At 43.6% G+C, this 15,286-nt stretch overlaps 1 protein-coding gene across 6 annotated transcripts in view; it reads right to left on the bottom strand.

The window, feature by feature from the left end:
• Nucleotides 1-15,286, bottom strand: part of Gpatch2 (G-patch domain containing 2) — a 174,974-nt gene that overhangs the window by 77,966 nt on the left and 81,722 nt on the right. For all 6 annotated transcript variants that reach the window (XR_007980596.1, XR_007980597.1, XR_007980595.1 and 3 more), the window contains one exon: nucleotides 142-209. Coding sequence is in view for 3 of the 6 variants with exons in the window: in XM_052201321.1 (XP_052057281.1) it covers nucleotides 142-209 (68 nt within the window). In the remaining 3 variants the exon portion in view is untranslated. The remainder of the gene's footprint in view (nucleotides 1-141; nucleotides 210-15,286) is intronic.

Genomic DNA, 15,286 nt, shown 5'->3' with positions numbered 1-15,286 from the left:
ACACTGTGTTGCCATCCGTGTGCCTTCTCATGCTCTTACAGTAGGCACAAATTAAAGTGTCCTAATTCACAAATAGTGACTAGTTTCCTAGAGAGACAGCAGACAGATAGCCCAAGCGAGCGACAGAACCCGAGGACTCACTCATGCTGACGGGTGTCTGGGGAGACATGTACCATCCTCTTGTTACTGACGGGCCCAGGAGCAGACATCTGAAAACAAACAACAAAAACAAGTCACAATGGCTTGCTAATGGTAATGCAAAGCTGCATCTGTGTGACAACATCTTTCTAAATGGAAGAAAGAATATTATTTTCAAATCCAAGGGAAACCAGCAAGGAGCAAAAGGCCTGGTAAGAAGACCCTCTGAGGGCCGCAGAGGACCTGAGCCTGGTGCCCAGCACCTGAAACGCCAACTCGCAGGGAGGTAGATCCTTTCAGTCTAACAGAGTTACCACACTAGGTTAAGGCGCTGTCAGAGCACCTTGACAAGTGTACATATTGTGCTTAAGAACAGAGCAGGGACCTTACCATCCAGACACTGTCAAACTAGTGTGAGAGGTCAGCTGACCACCCCTGAGCAGATGCCACGTCTGAGCAAGCAACTCTTTGGTAAGTTCCTAAACACAGATGCTTTCAAATGTACAAATCCAAAAGTATAAGAGAACTTCTGCCAAAAGAGCAGTAAGGACTCTTTCTATATATTTTCTACAAAGGAAAAAATTATCTTGGTATTTACATTGAGTGAAATATAATTTTAGCAAAAAGAACAATATTTGCTCCTCAGTGTCTATATAAATTAGAAATTCTATAAAGCAAACAGCAGGTGTTTTATTTATGTCATAACTGTTGAGGTTTGTTATGAACTCCACAGACAGAACTCCTGCTGTACCCAGGGTTCTCAAATGGAACAAAAGGCAGCCGGGAAAGGATGAACCCATTCAATGAACGAGGAGCAAAGGACTCTGAGTCATGCTCTCTTACAGCAAGTTTTCCCTCTCAATTACACAAGAGCCATTTTAACCACAACAGAGTAAAACCAGCATGGCCTAATGAAGGACCATTTTGGGGAAACTTTCTTCTTCTATCCCTCCAGTACCAAGCATCCACTATGCAGTCCTATACAAGCAGGGCGAGTGGTAGGAGATGACAGTGGTCAGGGCAGGAGCACACACATGAGCACTTGGCTCGCCTCCAGGGCCACATCCCACATCCATCTTGGAGTAGAGTCTCATGTTATTCCAGCAGGTATCCCTGGAACACAGTAATCCATTTTCTACACTGGGGCTGTGAGAAGCCGCCTGGGCCTGTGTCATGGTTTGTTAGACGTCCGTGATCACATTATCTCATGGCGGACCTGACACTTTTATTCAGTTTACAGTATGGTCTATGTACAGGCAACTTATTTCCTTTGCCAGGGCTGCTGACAACCTTTTCCACACTATATTAATCTTGTTTACTGACTTTATCTTGGTACAAATATCAGAAAACTGAACTTTTTATCTCAGAGAAAAAATAAACAGCATGTTGACAGAAGCAGGAGCTATTTTCGAGGCTAAAATTGCTTGTTTACCTGAAGCTACACTTATGGGAAAATGTTTAAGTCTTGCTCTGTTTTGAAATACATAATCTGAAATTTAATAGATGAAGAAATTTCACATACACCCATGTGATAAATTACCTGATAAAAACAATACAGGGAAATATAATAAAACAGAACTTATAACAAGTTTATACCACAATACAAATGTAAGCTTTCAATCCAGTCAAAAATAATATTACTAGATATTTCTCAGGAATTGGACACATGTCTAAAAATCTACAAGCTCCCTTCAATTGCAGCATATGATTCATAGATTTAAAGAACCAAATGCAGATATTTAAGTGACTTCACATGTGTGTTTACCTGGTCATGACTGTGGAGAAACACAAGCAACTATCCTGCTGTTCCTTTAAGTTACTTATATTTTGCTTCTAAAGACAGACAAAGTGGACACCTTTCAGCACTTCAGAACTGAGCTGAAGCCTCACTGCTGTGATACTGTGATGCTGTGAGGGTCAGACCTCAGAGTTCGGTGTCACTCAAGGAAAAGTCTTACCCAAAGCCTGTGCATTGCATCCACAGCGCAGCATCCCTGCATGGAGGGCAGGGCTATCCTAAAGTCTGAGAGCATTTTAAACTTGAAAATGTTTATTGTTATTAGCATCATATACCACACATATTATGCTAACCTTAACTAATCTTTCAAAAACAGTAAAAGAATTGTAAAAATTCATAGCAGTTCTATGATTAATTCAGCATCTACAAAATTTATAAAAATAAGATGAAATCAGGCTAGTGAGGCGGCGGAGTGGTTGCAAGCATTTGCTGTCCTTGTGCGGACCTGGCCTTTGCTCCCCAGCAGCTGCGCCATGTCCGCCGCCCTCATCTGGCTTCTGCACATATCGGCCATACACACACATACTTATGCCCACACATACACACATGTAATACAACAATTAACCTGAAAGAACATAGTAAAAAGCTGGAGATAACAGTCGGTGTGAAGCCCTTCCCAAAACAAACAAAAAACCATAAAACCAAAACTTTCTAGTATCAGATCATACAGTGGCGATTAATACCAGAGAAGTTTTAGAAAGAAATCACAAACTATTGTAAGTCACATCTCTTTAAACAGGCAGATCAAATATTCAAATAGTCAAGGAATTATTTGGTTTTGTTTGAGACACGGTCTCACTATGTAGTCCTGGCTAGAGTGAAATTCTTCTGTAGACCAGGCTGGCTTTGAACTTGGAGATCCTCCGGCTTCTGCTTCCCTAGGATTAGAGTACACATCATCATGTCCAGCAAGATAGTCAAGTTTATTAGTACCAAAATTTTTAGCTCATGCAATTAGTAGAAGGGATACTTTGAATTTCATCTAGAAACAGTGTTTGCATGGTACTGAGTTCATGGGGAGTTGTAGACCTCAGAGATCAACATTTGTGTAATTAGTCAGTATTAGCGATGTTGACTTCAGACATCATATGGCATGCCCTCAGTCGTGAGGCTTCAGCTGCTAAATACTATATCATTGGCAGTGAGTGTAATTCTCAGTAAAGCATTGTTGGTTACTTAAATAATTTGTGCTTCTACCAGTCAAAACAAGTCTACACAGCCAGAAAGAGAGGGTTTCTATGTGATACAGATTTTCTGTTGTGATTTCAGCTTTTGCTGCTGTTGTTTGTAGCCAAGTAGTTTACCTCAGCAAACACTGTGGTAGGGAGAGATGAACACCTGACCACACTGCTCAAGAACAACTGCTGACGGAATGGAAGGGCAAGCAAGTGGCTCTGTGGGGAGCACCTAGACCCTCAGTCTGACAGAACATGTGGAGCTAGGAACAATGCCCTTCAGTTCTTGTTCTTCTCCATCATGGCATTTTCTATGATGACTGGTGGTTTTCAGAGCCTAATAGAGCACCTGTTTTGTTTTGTTTTGTTTCCCAATGCAAAGCCTCCTGCAGGTTTCAGTTGACATATCCCTCTCCGAACGGGAAACTGAGCTGAGATACACTTGTGAGGCTGGGACAAGGCTGCCCAGTGTGGAGGGGACACCGTGCTGAAGACTGCAGATGAACGCAGGGGCACCCTACCAGCAGTCTGAGGAAGCAGCAGCTCTGCCCTGTGCCTGCAGCAACCCTTCCCGCCAGCCCTGAGCTCACTCGCAAGCCCAGCAGTGCCCCCTGCACACTATTCTGCCTCAGTGCCTCACTGACAAACACTGACCATGGCAGGTTGCCATTCAAAAGAAGGCTTTTCCACTTGGCGAGGCCTGGCTCGCCACAGCCCTGCAGTCTCCAGGCTGGAGGGGCAAGCCTGAACTGCCTGCCAGGCTGTCCAGATACAAACGTTTCCTTTTTTCAGGATAATGATTAATTTGACAATACGAAGAAGAGTAGCCTTCACAGCCAAGCTGTCCTGAACAAATGTGTCACTCAAATCCAAGTGACAGATATTAAAGAAATAACCTTCTAAAAAGGCAAGTTTCAAAATATGTCTTTAAATTCTGGGCACAGGATGCAAGAGCTGGTTGTTGGGGGATAGGGGGGAAAAAGACAGGACACTGGTTCTGTGCCAGTCTCCGGAGTTATCTTCATTTTTTAAAGATTGAAGGAGAGTGAAAGAGTTGGAAAACAGCTAGTGGTGATATAGTAGAACGAGGGGGCCATGCTCCAGCTCCTACGAGCAGTTGAACTCGGCAGCTTCGGCCATGTGGCTTTAGAGTCAAGAGGAGAAGGAGACTTCTGGGACAATTGATGCTGGCTAGCTGGAGTTAAGAAATTAGCAGTGATTAAGAAGAGGGCAGCATCACTGAGGTGAAATCTTCTGGAAAGTGTTTTCTGAGAGCACAGAGGCTGTGTTCAAGAGATAGCCAAGGTCTTACCTGGTGTTGCAGCTGTATTTGGTAATGTGTAAGTCACCCAGGTGGTACTGGTTTTGAAGGCATGAAGGGGTCATGAAGAGCAGCTGAGGCTTGGGACTCTGAGAGGCCATGGAAGGCCATTGGTGAAGGTGCAACCTCAGTTGCACTTGATGGCCCAGGACTGAAGGAGTCTTGAAAAGAAGTAGCTTACCACCATGAAGAGAGCCTATGAGAGGCTATTGGTGAAGCCTACTTGCAGCAGAAGAGCCCAGCATACTGGAGATGCCAGTCCTATGGGATGATCACAAAACCAGCAGCAGCAGTGAAGTGGATCAACCTGAGCTTAGAGTGCTTCAGAGGGCAGAGCTGAAGGAAACCCTTTAAAGGATCCCAGACACTGAATCAAGAAGCTGTAAAATTGAAGTTGCCTTGGAGACCCAAGATGTTCGAGATGCCAGAGCCATGGGCTATCTGCTGAGGAAAGCTGCTAACAGGGAGTGGAACCAGCCCAGGAGAAAGAAGTTTGTTGCAGTCAGAAAAGATGAAAAATTAGTTGGAGATCTGAAGACTGCTTTGACATCCGCCATGGAGATGCAGAGTCTGGAGTTTGCCCAGCTGGTTTCCTGCCTTGCTTTGGGGATTACAGTTAGATGATGGAAAGAATCTCAGAAGAGACCTTGAACTTCGGACTTTTAACACTGTTGAGACTGCTATAGACTACGGGGACTTTAGAAGTTGGACTAAATGTATTTTTCATTATGCTATATTTAGGTATGGTCCCAACAGACTCATGTTTGAACAGGCCTATGTTGGCCTAGGAGTGGAATGTGATGGTTTGTATATGCTTGGCCCAGAGAGTGGAACTATTAGGACATGTGGCCCTGTTGGAATAGGTCACTGTGGGAGTGGGCTTTAAGACCCTCACCCTAGCTGCCTGGAAATCAGTCTTTCACTAGCCACCTTCAGATGAAGATGTAGAACTCTCAGCTCCTCCTGCACCATCGCTGCCTGGATGCTGCCATGCTCCCTGGCCTTGATGATACTGGACTGAACTTCTGAACCTGTAAATCAGCCCCAATTAAATGTTGTCCTTATTTGAAAAAAAAAAAAAAGGCTGAAGGACTAATATAGGGCAATCTGGCAAATGGTTGTTACATTTACACCTTCAGACACCCCCCCATGAGCACTCAGCACAGATGCTCTCAAAGCTCTGTCCAAGACAGGCAGGGTAAGTTAAATACTCCACTGTGCTCGCCCACCCCTGCTCACACTCACTGTGCTCACCCACCCCTGCTCACAGTCACTGTGCTACCCCACCCCTGCTCACAGTCACTGTGCTACCCCACCCCTGCTCACAGTAGCTGGGTGCAGGGCAACCCCTTTGAAATGATGTCATCTGAGCACATTCTCAAGAAACACACACACATTTTTCTGAGCTGTCAAGACAAAAAAAAAATCTATCTATCTATCTATCTATCTATCCATCCACACACACATCTGTATAATGTATCTGCATCTATGTACACTATATATACATACATACTAAATATATATGTATATATATACATAAAATACACCAATATCTGAGTAAAGTATATGATGTAATGATTTCAAATCCCCATTGTACATAGTTTCTCCCAGTTAAAAATCTGCATGAACTGGGAATTTAAAATTACTAGCCCATTAGAATATTAATCATCATAACAAATGCGTCGACTCATGTTTTTGGTGTGATTAATAACAATGTCTCTACATTATAGCAGCAGTTACACACCTCCGTGAGCACTCTCAGGGCTCCAACAGAAAGGCAGGCAGCACACATGCATAACTAAGATGCTATGCCCCACATTCATACTAGTTTACAGTAATCTTTTTCTGAGTTACAGTTTAAATTTCCCACAGCCTCAAAGATGCTCAGCAGGGCTATACAGACGGAGGCTCCCTCCCCATCTAGTTACAGCAGGCTATGAGTGGCCTCTACTGGCTGACCAGGGGCTTCCAAAATCCCTCATGTAGATCTTGCCACATTCTGGTTTTCAAGGAGATAACACGCATTGATGCAAACTCTGTAATGACACTGTGCTCAAGAGCAGATGCAGATGGATCCGAGATACGTCCACAGGACAACACAGCGCTTGAAGATTTCATGAAATCTGCGTGCTTAAATTATACTGAGAATTTACACATTCTTCCCAAACTGCAATTTATATGCCATAAATATGCACTTTCTTATTCAGTACAAATCAAAGCAATTCACATGTACTTTTAAAAATAAATGTTTTCTATGACTCATTTTAAAAACATACACATACAGAAGAAACAAATCTCTGCTCCAGACACTGTGCACAGTGAAGCCTGGCAAAGTTATCTTGAAAACATGCACATGCACATGCACACGCACACACACACACACACACACACACACACACACGCACACACACACACACAGAGACACACACACACACACAGAGACACAGACAGACACACAGACACACACACACACACACAGACACACACACACACACACAGACACAGACAGACACACACACACACAGACACAGACACACACACACACACAGAGAGAGAGAGAGAGACACACAGACAGACAGACAGACACACACAGACACAGACACACACACACACACTCACACACACAAAGACAGAACCAAAATTCATGCTCAATCTAAAAAAAGAAAGGCTTGACATACTGTGTAATGTTTCTGAAAAATGCTGTGCTAGAGGGCTGGAGCGACACAGAGCTCAGCGGATAAGAACATTTGCTGCTCTTGCAGAAGGACCTGGGTTCGATTCCCACCATTCACATGGCTTACGACGACTGCCCATAATACCCGTCCCAGGGAATCTAGTACTCTCTAGGGCTTCTGAGATACAGACAATCATGTTGGCAAATACCCATACACATACATATATAAAATAAAAATAAAACCAAATCTTTAAATACACAGTGCTAGAAACACGGTAATACAGAAGAAAATTTAAAAACATTATTAGCATGCTTATGTTTGGGCTAAAGTATAAAGTACTTTTGTTTAAAAAACTTAATAGCAATTAAGAAAGGGCTACATTATTTTTAAATTATTTTTATGTGTATAGGTGTTTTATCTGCATGCATGTTTGTGCACCACATGTATGCCTAGTGCCAGGAACCCAGAAGAGGGTGTCAGATCCCCTAGGACTGGAGTTACAGACAGCTGTGAGCTGTCATGTGGGCTCTGAGAAGTGAACCCAGGTCATCTGGGAGAGCAGCTACAGCTCTTAATTGCCAAGCCACCTCTCCAGCATTGAAAGGGTTAAATTACTACTACTACTGCTACTGCTACTGCTACTGCTACTGCTACTGGGAGCAGGAAATGTCACTTCAGAATTATAGACAGAAAAGAAACCATTCTGCAGGTTTTAACAGCTTTTATATCTGTCCATTTACCTACTGCTAACCGCGCCTCCAGACATACATACATAACACACACACACACACACACACACACACCTGAGCTTTAACAGAGCTCATCAGTTCCCTATAATCCTCTCGTACATAATGGGAACTATTTTTTTAAAATATATAAATTTAAACATTAAACTACGTTTGGCTTATTTCTTTCATCTCTGTTCAAATGCATACACTGTCAAATATGCATAATAATGTCAAAGAATAACCACATTTTTAAAGATATGGTTCTCATATGTCATAACATTCCAATATATTTCAACCCTCACTTCAGAATTCAGTCCCATTATCTTACCTGCTGAAAAGTGTTCACAGGGTTATCTGGCTGACACATAAGCTAACCTTCCATCTCACCAGACATCACTGGGATATGACCCACTGACCCACTGTAAGCCCTGGTTATTAGCTTGAAATACACACTACACACTGTAGCTCACAATAAGTATTTGTATATTGAAATTCTATTATCTTTATGGATACTCACAAACTTCCTTAAAATAATAATCAACTGCCACAAAATATTTAAATAATAAAAATTAAAATGTTTCATTTTCTTCCTGCCAAAATTGTACTGAAAACTATGTGTGTGTGTGTGCGCGTATGTGTGTGTGTTTGTGTGGCCGTGTACCCATGTGCATGTATGCACATACTTATAATACAGAATAAGGTCTATCTTGCTCTTATACATTCATTTGTACAGTCTATTACATAAGTTATATAAAGGGTAGGATTTAGAAAAAAAAGAAAGCCATAGCTTTCTCTTCTAGGGATAATTAATTATGCTGCAGAGCTTAGTACATGTGGAACATTTTTTCATATATTTTTTCACATTTTTTTCATATAAAAATTGTTGTAAAAGAGGTCAGAGGGCTACAATTGATTCAGCACACATCTTAGAACATAACAAATTATTAAGATAGCTTTTCAGACCAAAATTCTAGGTGTACAATAAATACTCTTTAATCCAAGGATGTGTGGTAACTAGAAAGATTTTCATGTGCTTAAGTCAAAATTATTTTTACACTCAAGAATCACATGACCGGTAATCCTCCAGCGACCACTGTGATTTTCAATGCACATCAGGTGGCACATGGCACCGGCACACACTCCTCAGGCACCTGTCCAGATACATGCATGGGCCCCACTGCGTGTGTCAAAACTGTTTTGGTAACAGACCCAACTTGTTTCTTCCCAACAAAGCCAAAGGTGTTCCGTGAAATCTTGAATTAAATCAAGGGGAAAAGGTTACAGCTGCTCTTGATACTTAAAATATGGTTTCTAAGAATCTCGCGGACACTTTCACAGTAATTCATAAGCAAAATACAGATGGCTGCACATTTTTAAGCCAGTATACATTTAGCAAAGAAAACAATTAAAAATAGCACACTCCGCAGGCTGTTCTGCTGAAGCAGGCATCAGGCAGCCACTCAGTCCTGTGACGCAGGCCAGTCTGGATAACCTGTACTGTCAGTGACCACAAGTAAAGTATACAAGTTAGAAGGGTGAATCGTCCTAGGAGGCAGATGGAGGGAGGAAACAGGGTGGGAGAGGGAATGAGGAGGGAAATGGGTGGGGTGGAGGGAGGGAGGGAGAGAGGGAGGGTGTCAGGGTCAGGTGTGGAGAGAGACAGGAGGAGGCAGTCCTAGGAGAATGAATGGAGATCTGCAGCTGGCAGAGGTGAAGGGTAGGGGGCATTTCTAGTATGTGCCAGAGGCCTGGGACGGTGGAGGTTCCCAGGAGTCTCTGGGGTAACCTTATTATCTGAAACTCACAGCAGTAAGGATTGGAACCTGAAGAGTCCACCTCTTGTAGCCAGGCAGGACCCCACCCACCCACAAAACTTTACACCCAAAATTTGTCCTGTCTACAAGAAATGCAGGGACAAAGATGGAGCAGAGACTGAGGGAATGGCCAACCAAGAACTGGCCCAACTTGAGACCCACCCCACGGGGCAAGCACCAATCCCAACACTATTATTAATGATACTCCGTAATCCTTGCAGACAGGAGCCTAGCATGACTGACCTATAAGAGGCTCCACCCTGCAGCTGATGAAACAGGTGCAGAGGCCCACAGACAAACCTTGAACGGAGCTCCAGACTCTTGTGGAAGAGTTGGGGGGAAGGACTGAGGGTCCCAAAGGGGATAGAAACTCCACAGGAAGATCAACAGAGTCAACTAACGTGGACCCTTGGGGCTCTGAGACTGTTCTGAGAGAATGCAGGGCTGGCCCTAGGTCCCTGGCATGTATGTAGTACACTTTCATGTGTGTCCCCCATCAACTGAAGCAGGGGCTGTGGCCATCTGCGGACTTCCTGACCCTAACTGGGCTGCCTTGCCTGACTGCAGTGGGAGAGGATGTGCCTAGCCCTAGAGAGACGTGATGCGCCGATGGGGAGGGAAATGGGGCTAAGGGGCTTCCACTTCTCAGAGGAGGGAGAAGGGAACGAGGTGAAGGACTGAGTAAGGGGGTGGCCACAGTTGGGATATAAAGCAAAGAAATAAGTTAATGGAAAAAACATGCAAGTGTGATCAGAGAAGGGACAGGAAAGGTCACAAGCTCAAACACGTGCAATGTACTCTTCAAGATATAAATGAGGGAATGGAAAAATTATCAAGGAGGTGGAATTTTAGTGATAAGACAGAGAAATTATGGTCTCAGTATTTTACATACCCAACGAATTGCAAAAAATTACCCAATATAACATGTAACTCTCAACATTTTTTGGCCTATGTCTACTTCAAGAAAGTAATCACATGGTCACAAGCTCACGTTTCTAGAATACTCTATGGTAGACTGTGGTTTACATTGATGCAGGCAAATCATTGATTTCATCGTGAGCCCCACTCAAGCAGCTAGGGCTGGTCCTGTGTAAACTCTAGTCACAGCAGCGTGTGGAGTCGCACAGCACAGTGCCTGCAGAAGGACCAAATGTGGCATTTGTTCAGCTGGCGTGTCCCATACTCATGGTCATTTTTAACTAGGAGTGAAAGGTCAGAAGAACGAAAGGCCCTCTCTCTAAGCCTGGTTTCTTCACTTGAGTGAACCACACCATCTAGTTATGTCTTTCAAGAATTCAAGACACAAAAGCCAAACCCTTTGGTTCAGGCAACTGTGAGCTGGGATCCTGCTGTTTGCACCAAGTTCAATCCTTACTGACAATGAGGAAGCCAGCTATCTTATCCCTATGCCATTCTTCTTTCCATTTAGAGAGCCAGTCATTCAACTGCTCAGTTCCCACCAATGAAAGGAGAGAAGACTTTCTCTCCATGCAGAGGTGTGCGGGGCGCTCTGGAAGTCTAAGGAACTGTACCACACAAACCGCTGGCTGGGCATCTGCAGACTCAAAACATGAAATCCGCAGAGACCGGAGGACTCCCCCGCCACCCACACTCGGGAGGCTTTCTGACTAGGCCCGCGTTAGCAAATGCTGGCTTTAGGTTTATGTTTGTTTCTGATCCATCAAAGAACCTGAGAGAGCCGAGTTGGATTTTAGGTCATGAAAGAATGGAAAGACAACACAGGCACAAGGAACAGCGACTGGGAATGAGGACACAAACCTTAAAAGAAAGCTATGGGAGCACAGGCGACATAAATACCCAAGGCTCAGAAGTCAGGATATTGTTCAACCTACAAATGACTTATGTGCAAGGCTGTCACAGCTAGGCCTGAATACATGCCACCCAGCTGATACTGCCATACCCCAGCAAAGTTCGCCAAGCCAAAAAGGAACATAGGCTTTCACATATTAAATTTTCATATTTTGGGTTACAACAAATGCTCACTTACAGCAGGTGTCTGACTCTTTCATTCAGGACCTGGAGATGTGGGATCCAGGCTCCTCTGCAGACAACATTAGAAGGAAGTTCCTTTGGCCTCTGTCTACTCTAGCTGCTATGAGGCATGGAGAAGTAGGTTGGAACAGGAGCAAGGGAGGGCTACCATTCTGAATGGCTCCTGTCCAGTCAAGTGAGGTAGAAGCATCAAATAGTGCAGGGAGCAGAGGGAAGATTCCTTATGAAGGCATAACGCAGTAAGGTGGCTCTAGAAGAGGCTACACTGAGATATGCCCTTGCCTATTGTGAAACAAATGAAAAACAGCATACTTGTAGAAGCTACGACACTTTCTACGACATACAGCTGCTTCTGGAAGGCCGGACTGTGTTGGCCACATGACCCACCCAAGGGGAGTGGAACCAGGAATATATATATATATATATATATATATATATATATATATATATATATATATATATATATATTTCACAGAGCACCCGAATTGTAAGAACAGTTACTTTATAACTTAGCTTCTTACACCAATTTCCATGCACACACTCTGATTGACAACACTGGGTGATGACTCCGATGCTTTCCAATTAGTGGAAAGGTCAACATCTTAAATTAAACAGAGAAGAGCCGTACCTCGCTCAGTGGTCTCTTGAGTTGCATGTGTTACATACAGCTGGCTTGCTTTTCCTGGCCAATTATTAGGGCCTGAAAGAAGCCTACAGACCACCTTCTTCTCCAGTGAGCTACGGGCAACTCCAAGTTCAACTGGTTTTTGACATCTCTGACTAATCTGGCATGTACTCAGTAACAATGCCACTATTACTGCTTTGTTCAAATACAGACTGCATACTTTCCAGATGGCCAAGTACTTTAGGAAGCTGAATGGAAAGTATCTACTCTTCCTGCTCTGTGAAATTCCAGAAATGAACACACATTTCTCATCAATGAAGCCTAGACAGCTTACAATGTTAACTTGCCCCAAGTCTCTCCTGTGCAGCAAGCAGAAGAGCCTGTATTTTACTGTAGAAATGTGGGGCTCATTGTGATAGGCAACTGTGGATAGAACAGACTGGAGGAAACCTAATAAGAGAATCATTATCTCCAGATGTGTCTGTAACGTCTCCTAAGAAAGTTGGCAGCAAGAGTGTGGTGGCTGTAAAGAGTAATTCAGAAACCTTGAAAACACTGTGGTTTGGGTGCTGGACAGATGGCTGGGCTTTGGAAGCCCATCTCAGAAATGGCAGATGGGGCGATGTGTCAGCAGGTTAGGGTGCACCCTGCAAGACTGTGACTGAGTTTGGATCCCCAACATCCATGTAAGCCTGGGTGAAGTGTTATGGACATCTGTAATGCCAGGGTTGGGTACAAGATGGGGAAAGAAGGTTCTCCGGAGCTCTGCTGACATTCTAGCAAGCAGTACTCAATTCTCAACTCACAATCTAAGGCCACAATTTGAAGATATTATCAAGAAATAAACTCATAACTAAAAATGGCTATCTTATACTTTAAATTTGAAAGAAAGACATATTCAAACTAAAATTCTCTATTATATTTTAGGGTTTTTTTTTGTTGTTGTTGTTGTTTTGAGATAAAGTCATCTGTTATAAGGCTCAAAATGGCCTTCAGTTCATGGTAATCCTCTTACTTTAGTCTCCTGAGTGTTTGAAATACAGACATGTATCAACATGCTTGTCTCCTGTTGTATTTCTTTACTGAGGCAGGTCTTGCTGTTACCTTCTTTAGGTTGGTCTTAAACGTGGAACCCTCTGTCTCAACTTGCTAAGTGCTAGGACTGCCTGACTCTGCAAGAATGGAATTCTGTTTTAAACCCCTGTGATCTATGAATCCATGGATAGTCTTGGCATAAAGTGACTGGAGTTGGTGTGGACTTTCAAGCCAAGCTGTCCCAGTTTGTGCTTTGCCACACTTTAGCTCTCGTTACCCCAATCCCACAGCTATAAAGAAAGCAGACAGCAGAGTCTGCCTCCTAATGCTGAAGAGGAGGTCATGTGAATTAACTGTTACCACAAAGTTCTTAGGAAAATACCAACAGTCCAGTCCTAGCTGGTGTATTGTCACTCTTTCCCACGGCTGTGATAAAACACTGTGACCCAGGCGCCTTATAGAACACTGCGACCCAGGCACCGTACAGAACAGTGTACCTGAGCTATGATTCCAACGGTGAGTGTGCATGGTGGCGGCAAGAGGCAGAAGGCAGCAAGGACAAAGGCTGAGAACTCACATCTCGAACCACAAGCACAAAGCAGAGAGAGCAACTGGAAATACAAAGTCTTTAAAAATCTCAGAGCGCACAGGACAAAGCCACTCATCTGGCTGCCACAACTAGAGCCAGTGTTCACATGACTGAGACTGGGGACCATCTCCTTCCCACCACCCCCGACGGCTATCATCAGAAGCAGCGTGCTTAACTTTTACAGCCCCGGTCGGCTTCATCAGCTCACTTGACGATTCACTTCCAACCCAATTGCTAGGATGATTCCTTGTTAGGGTTTCATTCCATCCCTTGATTTGAACACGTTTCCAGGAGCTGTTATCTCAGCGTCAAGTACTTCTTGCTCAGCTCTGGTGAGGTCTGTCAGATGACTGGAAGGTAACCTATCAAGAGTGAGTTGTGACCGTCTCAGCTTTTGTAGTTTAAGGTAAAGTCAAAGTCAAGACTGTTCAAAAAGCTTCCATGTGCAAAAATCACATCTACAGTCTTTGTTGAATGGGCCATCAGACACCTGACTTGAGCTGTGGGCAGGAACACAGCAGACTCAGAACTGGAACCAAATGCCAATGAGCAGGCATCAACCAACGGATTAAAAACTCACCAGCAGCCCCGCTCACTGTCTACCAGATTGCAACTCCCAACACTTTTGGTGGAGTTTTGTTGGTCTTTACTTTACCCAACCTATCTCTCTGTCACTTCTTTCCCCTCTGGGGCTTACACTTTCCTTCTTTCTTTGAGTGTTTTAAAGAAACAAGTAAAGAACTTTGTTCAGCAAATAATTTGATTCCTTAAAATATTAGCAAAACTTCAAAGCTACATACTTATTACTATGAGTAGAGAAAGCTCTTGTTTATAGTGGGAATTAAATTCTTGTACTGTGTGTGTTTACACATGCATGTGTAGGAGTGTACACATGTATCTTTTCCACTGGCAACTTCAATCTACAAGCACTGGAGAGTGCACTCAGGCCTCAGCTTCAGTTCTCCCATCAGTCACTCACAGAGGGAGAGCGCGCCCTTCTCCACACACTGCCGCCTCTCCCACCCACACAGGGTAGTGCAGTCCTCCTCATGTCAGCTTCTTCGCTTTAAGTCTTAAGTTTTTGTTTTTTTTGTTTTTTGTTTTTGTTTGTTTGTTTGTTTTTGAGACAGGGTTTCTCTGTGTAGCCCTGGCTGTCCTGGAACTCAGTGTAGACCAGGCTGGCCTCAAACTCAGAAATCCGCCTGCCTCTGCCTCCCAAGTGCTGGGATTAAAGGTGTGCACCACCACTGCCTGGCCCTCTAAGTTTTAATTTAAGTTAAAATGTTATTTTTACTTGTTTACTTCCTTCAGTCTTAGCTTTTTTCTAGTCTCACATGGAAGAAACTTTGTGAATCATCTGAGTCACCGCACTAAG

Source organism: Apodemus sylvaticus, chromosome 12 (genome assembly GCF_947179515.1).
Source record: "Apodemus sylvaticus chromosome 12, mApoSyl1.1, whole genome shotgun sequence".
In the NCBI taxonomy this organism is placed as follows: domain Eukaryota; kingdom Metazoa; phylum Chordata; class Mammalia; order Rodentia; family Muridae; genus Apodemus; species Apodemus sylvaticus.
Note: the sequence above shows the minus strand (reverse complement) of the source record. Positions and strands in the feature narration are given on the sequence as shown.